The sequence below is a fragment of the Hibiscus syriacus genome, unplaced genomic scaffold (assembly GCF_006381635.1).
Source record: "Hibiscus syriacus cultivar Baekdansim isolate YM2019G1 unplaced genomic scaffold, ASM638163v2 tig00111197_pilon, whole genome shotgun sequence".
In the NCBI taxonomy this organism is placed as follows: domain Eukaryota; kingdom Viridiplantae; phylum Streptophyta; class Magnoliopsida; order Malvales; family Malvaceae; genus Hibiscus; species Hibiscus syriacus.
Window position 1 is genome coordinate 296,568 of NW_024063013.1, and position 12,353 is coordinate 308,920.

Below are 12,353 nucleotides of genomic sequence, written 5' to 3' on the forward strand. Positions count from 1 at the left end.
GACAACCGAAAATTAACTTTGGCCTGACTCACTTACCTTTCCCTAGCGGAATGCCAAGTTGTTGCGCCCGTCTTTCGGGTGGGCCCGAAATTGGGCTTCAACTTAAATAAAACACGTTAGAATCGCCACCGATCATTTAAAAAAATATTTAGGTTGATCGGACACCATCTTACATGATCTGCGTTTTACCAGAAATATATCGGATTCGGGAGTCGGTTATAGTCAAGGGTGATTAATACTCTTGAACTGCTCTTTCGGTACCATTTTAATTTATCGGTTATCTTAATTGTGAAAATTAAAATTTAAAAACTCGACTCGAATTATTTACCTTTAATCGATTCAAATTACATCTAAAAAGTTGAAAATGATAGATTATAAAATAAAAGAAATATCAAATAAAAATTAAATTTTAAAAAATAAATCAAAGAATGAAATATTAAAGTTTAAAAAATGTTATATAAAAAATTGTTTAAAGAAAAAATTAAATGAATTAAGAAAATATTAAATTTCAGAAAAGAAAAATAATAAAATATAAAAAATGTTAAAAGAGAAAATAAAAATAAAACAAAATAAAATAAAAAAGTGGGAAAATAAAGATAAAACAAAATAAAATAAAAAAGAGAAATATAATAAAATAATAAATAATAGTAATAAAGATAAAAAGAGATTTTTAAAAATTGTTTTTAAAATAAAAGATAAGAATTAAATAAAAGAAATAATTAAATAAATAATCTAAAAGATTGACATAAAGAAAAACTTATAGTGAAAGCAGCCTCAGACTTTAACTTTGCATTAAATTCCTCGAATCATCGAAACATATCTTTTACTTCAAAATTCACATCGGCTTACAATGACAATTCTTTGCTGCCGACTCGGATTATGTTGTTTCAACAATAATTGGTTCCGATCTCAGTTTTCTCTTAGCAAACAATTTTGCCAAGTGTGTTCTCGGAAAGTCGAATGTGCTTCAATAAGTCAATTCTTCTTACAATTCTCACGTTTGAAATTGAGTCTTCGCTTTAGCCCTCGGTTTAAATGAAAATTAGCTAAGCATGACCAATGTCATACTTAGCATTTGTTGAAAACGAAAATTGAAAGAAAATAAAGGAGTATGCGAAAATAGAGAGAAAGCTAGAGAGAAAAAAAAGATTTTATTCTCAGATGTGTTGTGTGTAGATCCCTTTAGGCTTAGTCTGAGAATGTATTTATAGCCTTCAAATTCCTAAAAATAAGATAAAGATAATTCCTAAAATAATATTTTTTATCCTAATTAAAACACTTAAAACTATTTAAACTAAAATACCTAAAACAAAGATAAAATAAAATAATATTTAAAATAATATCCTAAATCCTAATTGAAATACTAACATTTATTTAAACTAAAATACAAAGATAAAATATAATATTAATATATATACTAAATAAGCCCCGAACGAAAATGAGTGTCTACAGTGCTTAAGAAATTTTTGGTCCCTGATTACTATTGGCAGTGCCCATTGTTCTCTTGATTTTGTTCCTTTCATGATTAGTAAATGGTTTGCCACAAATTGTATAGCTAATATTTGTAGTTTACCCCAGGTTGTAGTTTACCCCAGGTTGTATAGGCATTAATTGAAGTCTGGTCTAGTCACTTAAGAAATATGGATATTGAGCAAAGGAAGAAATGGAAATCAGTGGTGCCGGGGATTTTGAAAAGCAAATCAGCATCTCGTTGTTTTTTTTTTGCAAAGGTGAAGCCAACTAGTTTTGATCCGAGGTGTGCACCAGTGTATCTCAATGTCTATGACCTAACCCCCATCAATGGCTACTTTTACTGGGCTGTCCTCGGTATCTTTCATTCTGGTGTGGAAGGTACCCTTCATTCCAGTTGTTTAATGCTTTTGTTCCATTTAGTTTTGGCCCATTTGCTTCATGCAAAACATGTATTGTTATTTGGTTCTGTGGTCTTAAGTTTAAAATTTATACAGTTCATGATGTGGAGTATGCATTCGGAGTTCATGAGTACCCGACAAGTGTTTTTGAGGTCGAACCACGGCCCAGGTTTCAAGTTCAGGAAATCGATAGTCATTGGGATGACATCATTGTACCCTATCAAAGTAAGGTAATTCATGGAGCGGAATTCAGCAAGGTATCATGGAGATACGTTACACATGATTGTCAAGAATTGCAACCATTTCTGTAAGGATATTTGCTACAAGCTGACAGGGAAACACATTCCAAAATGGGTGAATCGACTGGCAGGAATAGGTATATCATCGATATCGTTGTTATTACATCAACTTGCACAAGCATTTTCTGATTTCGCGTTCCTCATCTTTTCTTTGTATTAGGTTCAATGTGCAAAGGCTTTCTTCCTGAAACCCTCAAGACTTCGGTCATGATCCGAACTATCAACCGTACGATAGCGAGAAGAGGAGGCTGAGATGCGCCTTGAGTTGCCTATCTTCAGTGTCAACGAGGCAAAAGTTTTCATTGCTTCTATAATCACCCTTAAGGGGTTGCTTACCTCCCTGGGATTCAAAGAAATCAATGTTTTCTATTGAAATGGGGTTTCTTCGCCATTCAAGTTTTAACATTCATCGACCCATGCTTAATGAATATGACCGGAGATCTATTCCAGTGTTGTCCTCTTAGTTCATGGTGGTGTATGTTACGCTAGTTTGTTGTTAAAATCTGTTTTAAGATTTCATGATAAAGGTCTTCGACGATTAGAGAAATTGTAGCAATTGCTGGATTGTATAATATGGTACGCAATGATACTTGCTGGGCAAGTACCATGTTAATGATACAAAAATGTTGATTCATTGATCATGTATGATACAATGTCTATCGGTACAAATGACTCTGAAAAATCATACATCCAAGACCAGAATCCATGTTCGAAATCTGTGAAGAATGATCGCTGCAATGACAGCCCCCCCTGCCCTTCTCAAAGTTCAAAGGCCTGATTTAAGAACATGCTTGTTAGCTCCATCTAAATATTTCAAAATGGTTTTTTTATATATAAATATTTGTATCGTTTTATTCATATATTCAAATTAGCATCGGCAAAACCAACCTGCAGGAACATAAAACAAAAAAGACGAGATTTACAGATGCATAATTCTATATGCAGGTTTTTAAAGGGCACTTAATAACACTCAATGTGTGATTCCATGACAAGAAATTTAAAAAGATTCGCTTATAGCAGATGATATGTATCAGTTATATAGCATATTCAAATCTGTATCTACTGTCGACAAGTTACAAGAATAAAGTTTACAACATAATTTCAAATGGCGTTAATCAAGTTAAATAAGCTAGGAGAAACCACCCCTAAGGTTTGTCAGTGCATTTATAAAAATGACGGTCCAAACTAAGAAACTTAACTGAGACTCAATATTGATTGAGAGCAAGGCCAAGAAATTATCAATCGTCTTTCTGATGCAAAACACTAGGCAGGCAATTATTACCATTGAGAGCGGCATGATATATTCGCTTTTCAGCTAGTCCTATATCTGACATTATCAAATTACCCTGCAGCCACAAAATTATCATGAAAGTAAGATCCACATTGATTGAAAGTAAGGTTTTTTTAATGCCTATTGGTGACTACATGGCACAAAAAAACGCAATGGCACAAAATTATCATGAAAGAAAGATCCTCAGAACCCTAGAAGAATCAAAATATGGTATCTGCGAACCGTCAACGGAATTAAAATTTAGTACATGCATACCTCGGTGGCCATCAATCTTCTAACATTATTTGCATATTGCTTTGGGTCATCCTTCTCTTGCTGAGAGGCGTAGTAGATTGGCAAGTGTATCACTTCCATGTGATTTATAAATTGACACAGAAGTAGAACGACATGCCGTACCTACAGGGAACAATACAGTGTGTTAGCATCAGTCGGAAAGAATGGGCTACAGCCAAAATACTTGCCATAGAAAGGTACTAAAAAATCAATGTTTTCTTGAAGGAAGAAATAAATCATAATATATATTTTCCAAATAATTTTCTATCTTAATTGACATTTTCCCAAATATTTTCCCATTGGATATAAGAAGCAAATTATTGTCTTCACTCCTTTGAGCTTCTTCAGTAAGCTTCTGAATACAAGTAAAACTAACATAGAAATCAACTACACTAAACATATGATATTAAAAGTTGCTTAACAGTGAGTGGGACCACCATCTCCTAACAACAGAAACAAACCAAAGTCTGCCATATATGGCATTAACATTTTCAATATCCAAAGACCAGATGCACTCCATAGTTAATTAATTAAGGACCATATAAATTTTATTATCAAAATTTACAGTCATCTTGAATTTGCTTACGAAAAATACTCACCCCTGTTATTGTGTCCCAGGCTGGACTAAATCTTTGGTACGGGTACTTTAATATTACAGGCACCACAGGTGCCCCAGCCAAAAATGCACCAGTCTTGAAGGGGAGAAGGTAATCCCCATTTGTAGTCGTTCCTTCTGTTGTCAACACGAATATGAATCAAACAAGTCTTACTCATTGGGAACTTGTAGGAATAGGAAAAGCTTAGGCAGCTATGAAACATCAGATACATTCATGCATACAAACCAACATTATTTGGGTACATCATGCACCATAAACTAACCATGTGATAAATGTATATACTGGATTTTACCCAAAAGAAGGTGTATATAGTGGATCCAAAAGATGATTAACCTGGAAAGAGCATCATCATTGGTGCAGATTTATTTTGATGAGCTTCACGAACTCTGTCAGTCACAGCACCTGAAAGAATGATCATTCATGCATTTACTTTCAATCAATAGTAAGTGGGGAAGCACATGTTTGAGATCGATAGTTGTTCTACCTGCAACACCTTTGGAGTTTGATGATTTTGACTCCCGTTGAACATACACACAACCAAGGCATTTGCTGTAAAAAAAAGAAGAAGCCAAAATACCATTCATCCCCCCAAACAACATATAATATAAAGAATATGTAACCATAAAAACCTAAATGTGAGGCAACACTCTTTAAGAAAACAAAGATTTATTATATTCAGATATATCCATAAAAAACACACAGCAGCAGCATCAGCTATGAAGCTAGTAGGTTAAGAACTTCAAGTTGAAGTAAAACAAAAACTTTTACCATAACCATATCAAGCTTGAAAGACAAACAATAAACAAACTTATCCGTTTGATAATTAGAGAAATTTTGGGTTTTGGAGTAAACTCACCTGATGAGACCAACGAAAGGAATCTTAGCTACAGATCTCTTCAGCAACAAAATCCAAGGGACCCAATTGACAAAAACCAAACAAGAAACATGTCAGTTAAAGCAGCAAAATTTGACCTTTTATGGCATAATCAAAAGTATAAGAATGGAAGCTACGTTAACAGACCTTGGCAACGAAGCTCGGAAAGGAAGATGACATGTGATATAATATATCTACATATGACACATGATTAGATACGATTGCCCCAGGTGGTTCCTTTTCTTCTGATAGATGGGCACCCTGCAGAAAAATCAAACACAGAAAGCTCATAAGAGGGAAAAAATGGATCAAGCAATTGCTTTTGATGAAAATTTCATTATTCTATAAAGTCAAAGCTGAACTTAAGGGGAAAAAAGTTGGCATACCTCATTTTTTGAGTTCTCCTGGGAACTTGATGAATCTTTACGAGTTTCATTAATCCAATAGAACCCCACCACAAAGAGCAATGACCTAGAGAGGAATCGACCCGACCGGACAATCACGGTCCGCCTCCACCCGCCCAAGTGAGCATAATCCTCCTGCTCCTCCTCCTCCCGGTTCGGAGCAGAGAACAACGTACATATTCTACAAATCAAATAATATACAACCAAAATAGCCATCCCAAAAACGATGCGAAGAGGAAGCAGCGTGACGAGGGCGATCCCAAGCAAAAATTTCTCCTTCAATGGCAGCTCCCCACGTCCCATGGTACCGTATACGTCGTTACGAACATAAGCAGCGAATTTCTTCTCGAGCTCCCGGATGTTGTAGTCGGCGGCGGCGGATGAGGAGTCGGACTCGAGGAGGGGACGTTCGTCTTTGGCGGAGGCATCGTTGTGGGTTGAATCGGGTGGTTGGATCTTGTCGGACTTCGAATTGAGGTCCTTAAGTTCGGATTCCATGGCGCTTTAAGAGAAGTAGAAAACTTGGAGAAATCTTTGAATAAGGAAATCAGGGAAGTGATTATTTGGAGAGAGAATCAAAGGGTTGGATACAGAATTTGGATTTGATTAGGGAAGTCAAGTAGATGAATGAAGATCGAAACTTTAGGTAGATCTGAGAAAAGCGTCATGGTTTGTATACTCAATTTGTACCACTTCCCAGCCTTGCTTTATGACTGCGATTTATGGGCCATTTTACCTAAATATCATACGTACAAGTAATAATTAACGTTCAGACACTATTTCTCATAATAATATTGATCTAACACGGTCGAGACGCAAATATTTTCTTTAATACTCTCGTCTACCTCCCACGTTTATGGAAACCCGTCTACCCACTCCCCTCTTCCCCAAACACAACTTTCAAAAATTAGATGATCCTTATTCCCATATGTAATGGGATAAAGGGAGGTAAGATAGTAGGTTGCCCCCAACGCTAAGTTGAGAGCAGCTTCCGTGGGAGACCTCCAAACTACACTCAAATCTCAAACTCTCTCATTTTTTCGAGTATTAATCTTTTTATTAAGAAGATAAAATATTTTTATTGTATTATAATAAATTAATAATTTATTAATTTTTTATTATACTAAATTTTTTATTATACTAAATTTTTATTAATTTTTATAGTTATAAAATGAAAGGCGGTTTGCTACGTTTAGATGAGAATCATATCTCGAGGCATTTTGCCTATACGGTAACAATTTTAAATTATATTATAATTTTAATTATTGTTAATGTTTTATTTATTTATTTTGTTTAGTATTAATTTATATTTTCATTTCTATAATATTTATTAAATTATGAGAGAAACCGTATATTATATTCATTCATTAGTAACCTTAAGTTAAAGATAACTACTCTTGTATGGTTGTATTTAGTCGAAGCTAAATTCAGTTACATAGCAAAATATGAAGGTCACTATAACCTTGAATCTAACCTTATTTATGCATTGGTTGAGAGGTAGAGACCAGAGACACACATTCATCTTCGTGTTGAGAGTGCACAATTATGTTGGAGGATGTTTTCATGCATTTGGGGCTTCCGGTAGATGGGGATGTGATTTCTGGGGTGGCGCATGGTGACTGGCATTTCTTGTGCGAGGAGTATCTTGGAGGTGTCCCGCCTAATTTCAACGATGGTCGAATTTCGTTAAATTAGTTGGATACAACTTTCAAATATTTGAGTGGTGACGCCTTCGAGGAGCGGGTTAAAATGTATGCATGGGATTGCATATTACAACTCATAGGAGGGATCTTGATGCCCGACAAATCGCGCAACCAAATTCATTGTATGTGGTTGCGTCACCTCGTAGATTTTCATCATGTTGGTACACTCAGTTGGGGCTCCGTAGTTTTGGCATTTATGTATAGGGAAATGTGTCGAGCTACTGACTATAAAAAAATGCTATCAGTGTATGTCTCATTCTTCTCCAGTCTTAGGCGTGGTATCATATACCCTTTTTATGTCCGGTGGTGAAAAACTCGTTGGTCTTCCCGCTATTATTAAGATAATTTCAATACTGATTTCATATATAAATAATTTTGTTGAGTATATAATGAAAATTATTTCATTGAATAGGTGGTCAAGTGAAAGAAAAGATCATCGAGATTTACCTAATAAATTGGAAGAAATTAGGTTACTCATTGATCAGAAGGATGGTACAGAGGTATGTATTTAAATATTATTATCTACTTTTAATTATCGTTATATAATTAGAATATTATTTTGATAAGAATTATATATATTTGTTTTAGTTTCAATGGACTCCTTATTCTATTGAAGAAATGAGGATTTGCATCCCACATCATTTAAGAGGCCCATTAGATGTCTGGATGGTGGTGGCCCCTCTGATATGTTATGCTATTGTCAAGTGGCATCCTACTAATCGCGTGCTCCACCAATTTGGGTTTTTACAATCTATTCCAGAAGCACCTAAGTATCTCGACGATTTGCATATCATCGATAGACGGGGAGAAAAGAAGTCAACTCGCTGCTGAAGCACATTGAGTGGGTAATGATATGAGATGACCGACGTGGGCGCATTCCCCGTACAGAAACCATTTATGCGGATCATTACTCGGTTGTGGATGATTATTATGAGTGGTTCAACACGAATGAAAAATTGTTCATACTTTCTGGGGAAGCTTGAGGCGGAAGCATTCATCTACGTCGACAAAGACGTCCACAGTCACAGGATCATCATTCCCCGACTTCTGGATGAAGAGCAGGCACTTCCGACTCATCATCAGCTACAGCATCAGAATCATTACAACAGTCACCGTCTATACCGTTGTACATTTCACAGCCATTTCAGATGGCACCGCAACCGTATTAGATGTCACCACAACCATTTCATATGCCACTGCAGTTGGGTCAGACGCCACCACTTCCATACCAAATGCCACTGCTGCAGAGTTTTATGACCCCTCTTGGTGAATATTATACTTTCATTCTTGTAGATCCAACTTAGGGTTCATATGCTAGTTATTTGGCGGGTGAAGCTTTACCACATACACAAACACCTCTGGTGTAGTTTTCGTACTCATCGATGTCAAACTTTTCATAGTTTTTACAATTTTCTATTAGCGGTGGGATAATCATCCATACACCTCTAGGGTCCTTATTCTATGGAGGTGCTACATCGTCATTCATCCCTCATCAACAAAATGTATATGCTCCTGATGATGGCGATAATGATGATGATGATGATAACGATGATGAGAGTGTGGAGGCAGAACAAGTTATACGAAGAAATCCTCATCGACACAGACAACCACCACCCTGCGGAACATATTCAAGAAGCCGACATCGATAGAGTTGTTTACATCGTTATGTTTTTATTATTTTTGTTTGTTTACCAACAACTGTAAATGTTTTATTTAATTATGGACATTTTATTTAATTTTTTTATTATTTTATTGTTCGAATTGTTTTTATTATTTAGTTTTTTTTTGTTTTTTTAGTTGTGTTGTTTTCTTTTTTTAGTTTGTTCGTATTGTTTTTATTATTTATTTTCTTTATTTACCAATTAATTGGTGATGCTCAAATGACATTAACTAAAAGTAAATGAAAATTATATAACATAAACTTAAATTTCATAAACAACAACTACATCAACCACAACATCAACGGTTACTTGATGGAAAAAGAGATGGACATTTTTTCCTATTGTGTCCTAGGTTTCTACAATCCCCACATATTTTGTTTTCTCTGGACATCTCCCTAATATCCACATCATAATGAATTCGAGTGGATTTTGGACAACCGAGCTCCCTCAATAAGGATGGATCTGGTACAATCGGAAGCCAATTTTGAACCTCATCAGGGTCTTTCTCATTACATATGGGGAAACTCAAATTCATATACCTTAAACACTTTTGAAAGTCGGTATACGAGATCCACAAAATGGTTATAGTCTTGACGGGTATGCGAGCAAGTTGCTATGACATGAGGCATGGATACTTCAAGCTTGAAAAAACCCACAGTCACAATATCAGTCTCGTAGATTAACTCTGAACGAGTTAGATTGAATCCCTTAAAGAGGTCGCGACATCTATGTGACACGAAATAATTCATGGGTTCTAGAGAAGCTTGTTACACACATTCCATTTGATGCAGCAATTCTTTTTTGTAGATCTGTAACTAATATTAAGTGATAGACATGACCGTTTTTGTTTAACTATATTTTGATATAACAATTAAGGCAAAATGTTTTTGGACTTGAATTGAATTTATTCAAAATTTTCAAAAATGATTCAAAGTCCTTAAAACTTGGAATTGAGTACAAAACACTATTTTGGACAAGTAGTATCGATACTGCTCTTACAATATCAATACTTAATGAACAAGTATCGATAATGTTCATATGGTACCGATACCAAAGGTAAGGGAAATATAGATACTCACTAGGTAGTACCGATACTACCAGCATTACTCAAATTTCAGAATATAAAAATGGTATATATACTACTCTGTCTAGTAATATCGATACCATAGGCATAATATCAATACCATCAGGCCCCAACGGCTAGTAACGGCTAGTTGATTTAAAGATAAACAAAGGTAGTACCGATACCCCCTTTAGAAGTATCGATACTACTTGGTCTGGGTAGATTTATTTTGCACGAAAATTAATCCCCAACGGCTCCAAACCACCTCCAACGGCTAGAAAAAGCCACAACAACATTCCAACACATAAATACAAGTTGAGGATACTTGAAGAAGGGTTAGAACACCTATCCAAGCAATCAAACACAAGAGAATAGCTTTTCACTCTTTATTCCAATTCTTTTGCAAATATTTTGTTCTTGTGAGATTTTAATTTGTAAACACCTTCATTTTAGATGTTTTATTTGTTTACATTCTTTTTCCTTTTGTAAAGGGTTTTGGTTCTATCTTAGCCAATTCAAAAGATAGGGAGTTGTAAAGATTATCTCTTTATCCTTGAAAAAGAAAGAACAAATTAGTGAATTTGTTAGAAAATCCTTAGTGATGAGCTAAGGTAGTGGATGTAGACTTGGTTGATAAGTCGAACCACTATAAATCATTGTGCCATATTTTTCTATCTTTTGCTCTCCTTACTCTCAAACTAAAATTTAGTTGATTAACCACTTTTACGTTCTTTCGGTTGTTCAATTTGAGCCTCTTCAAATCCCAATAATTGGTATCAGAGCTTGACTCATTAAAAGGTTTAATCACCTTGAGATGATCCTAGAAGAAGCTCTACCAATTCCCAACACAACTGACAAAAAGATGGCTTCAACCTCTGGTGCCTACTACATTGAAGATTCACAACCGGTCAACAAGCCACCCTACTTCAATGGAGTTAATTATGTATATTGGAAGAATAAGATGATGATCTTCATTCAAGCCAATGATCTAGGAGCTTGGAACTCTATTATAAAAGGCTATACCATTCCAACCGGAGAGATGGACGATTGGAGTGATGGAGAGAAGAAGAAGTTCTAACTCAATGCTATGGCTATGCACATTCTCTTTTGTGCATTAGGCCCGGATGAATATGGAAGAGTCTCTTCTTGTTTCAATACCAATGAGATATGGGATAAGCTCTAAGTCACTCATGAAGGAACCGGTGAAGTGAGGGAAACCAAGATAAGTCATCTCAACTATAGCTACGAGAATTTCAAGATGAAACCCGATGAAGACATCAAAGCTATGATGGATAGATTTCCGTGATTGTCAATGGTCTCAAGGGATTTGGAGAAATAATCTTCAATGAGAAGCTTATAAGGAAGATGATATACTCTCTTCCAAAGTCCTGGCAATCGAAAAAGACGACGATTATCGAAGCTAGAGACCTAAAGTCTCTCACTCTTGATGAGCTAATTGATTCTCTTCTCACTCATGAGTTGATGGTGAAGGAAGAGGAAGAAACGAAGAGAAGAAGAAGAATGAGGTAGGCATTGCCTTTAAGTCCACTAATGAGAGCTATAAAGATTCAAGTGAAGAGGTGGATAAAGATGATGATGAAGAAGAAGAGATGGCCAAACTCTTCAAAAAGTTCAAAAGATTCATGTCTTCCAAGGAAGTGAAACATGAATCAACCAAGAAGAAGGGTCCTCCCGGTGTGCTTCAATTGTCAAAGAAAGGGGCATGTCATGTATGAATGCCCTCTTCTAAAGAAGAATGGATCAAGCAAGTAAAAGGCATTTGTGGCGACTTTGAGTGATGAAGATAAAGTCGCCAACCTATGCCTCATGGCCATTGAATGAGATTCAATGGTATATTCTAACTCAAATGATTTAAATTCACATTCTTTTGATGAGTTACAAGATGCTTATAATGAGTTGTATTTGGAATTTAAAACCATGAATTCCAATATAAGAAATTAATTTCAAAACTCAAAATTGAAAATGATTTGGTTTTGAAAGCAAAAATTGATTTTGAAAATCAAAATGAAATTTTGAAAAAATGATTTAGAGTTTTTAGAAGTAAAATCAATGATTTAGAAAAAGAAAATTTTGATTTGAAAGTTAAGCTTGAGAGCTTAACAAAAGAAAAAGAATTAATTTCTCAAAACAACTCATTATGTTTAAAAATGACAAAATGCCCACATTGTCATTTTTATGGTCATTTGGAACATACTTGTCCCATAAAGAAAAGAAAATCTTTTAAAATTAGACAAGTATGAGTTCCTAAGGGAACAAAGGGCATTTAAACTAACGTC

At 35.2% G+C, this 12,353-nt stretch overlaps 1 protein-coding gene and 1 pseudogene across 1 annotated transcript; one reads left to right on the top strand and one right to left on the bottom strand.

Moving 5' to 3' along the window:
* The first annotated feature begins 1,585 nt into the window (after positions 1-1,585).
* Positions 1,586-2,634, top strand: LOC120155562 (annotated as a pseudogene).
* Positions 2,635-3,247: 613 nt separating this feature from the next.
* Positions 3,248-6,338, bottom strand: LOC120155544 (lysophospholipid acyltransferase LPEAT1-like). The gene is made up of 9 exons (XM_039167077.1): positions 6,277-6,338; positions 5,612-6,245; positions 5,373-5,486; positions 5,208-5,245; positions 4,836-4,900; positions 4,685-4,753; positions 4,334-4,467; positions 3,717-3,857; positions 3,248-3,516 (listed from the first exon to the last, which is right to left on the bottom strand). Exons 2-9 carry the CDS (start codon positions 6,125-6,127, stop codon positions 3,409-3,411), a joined length of 1,185 nt encoding a protein of 394 aa, XP_039023008.1. The 5' UTR covers positions 6,128-6,245; positions 6,277-6,338; the 3' UTR covers positions 3,248-3,408.
* Between the last annotated feature and the right edge of the window lie 6,015 nt (positions 6,339-12,353).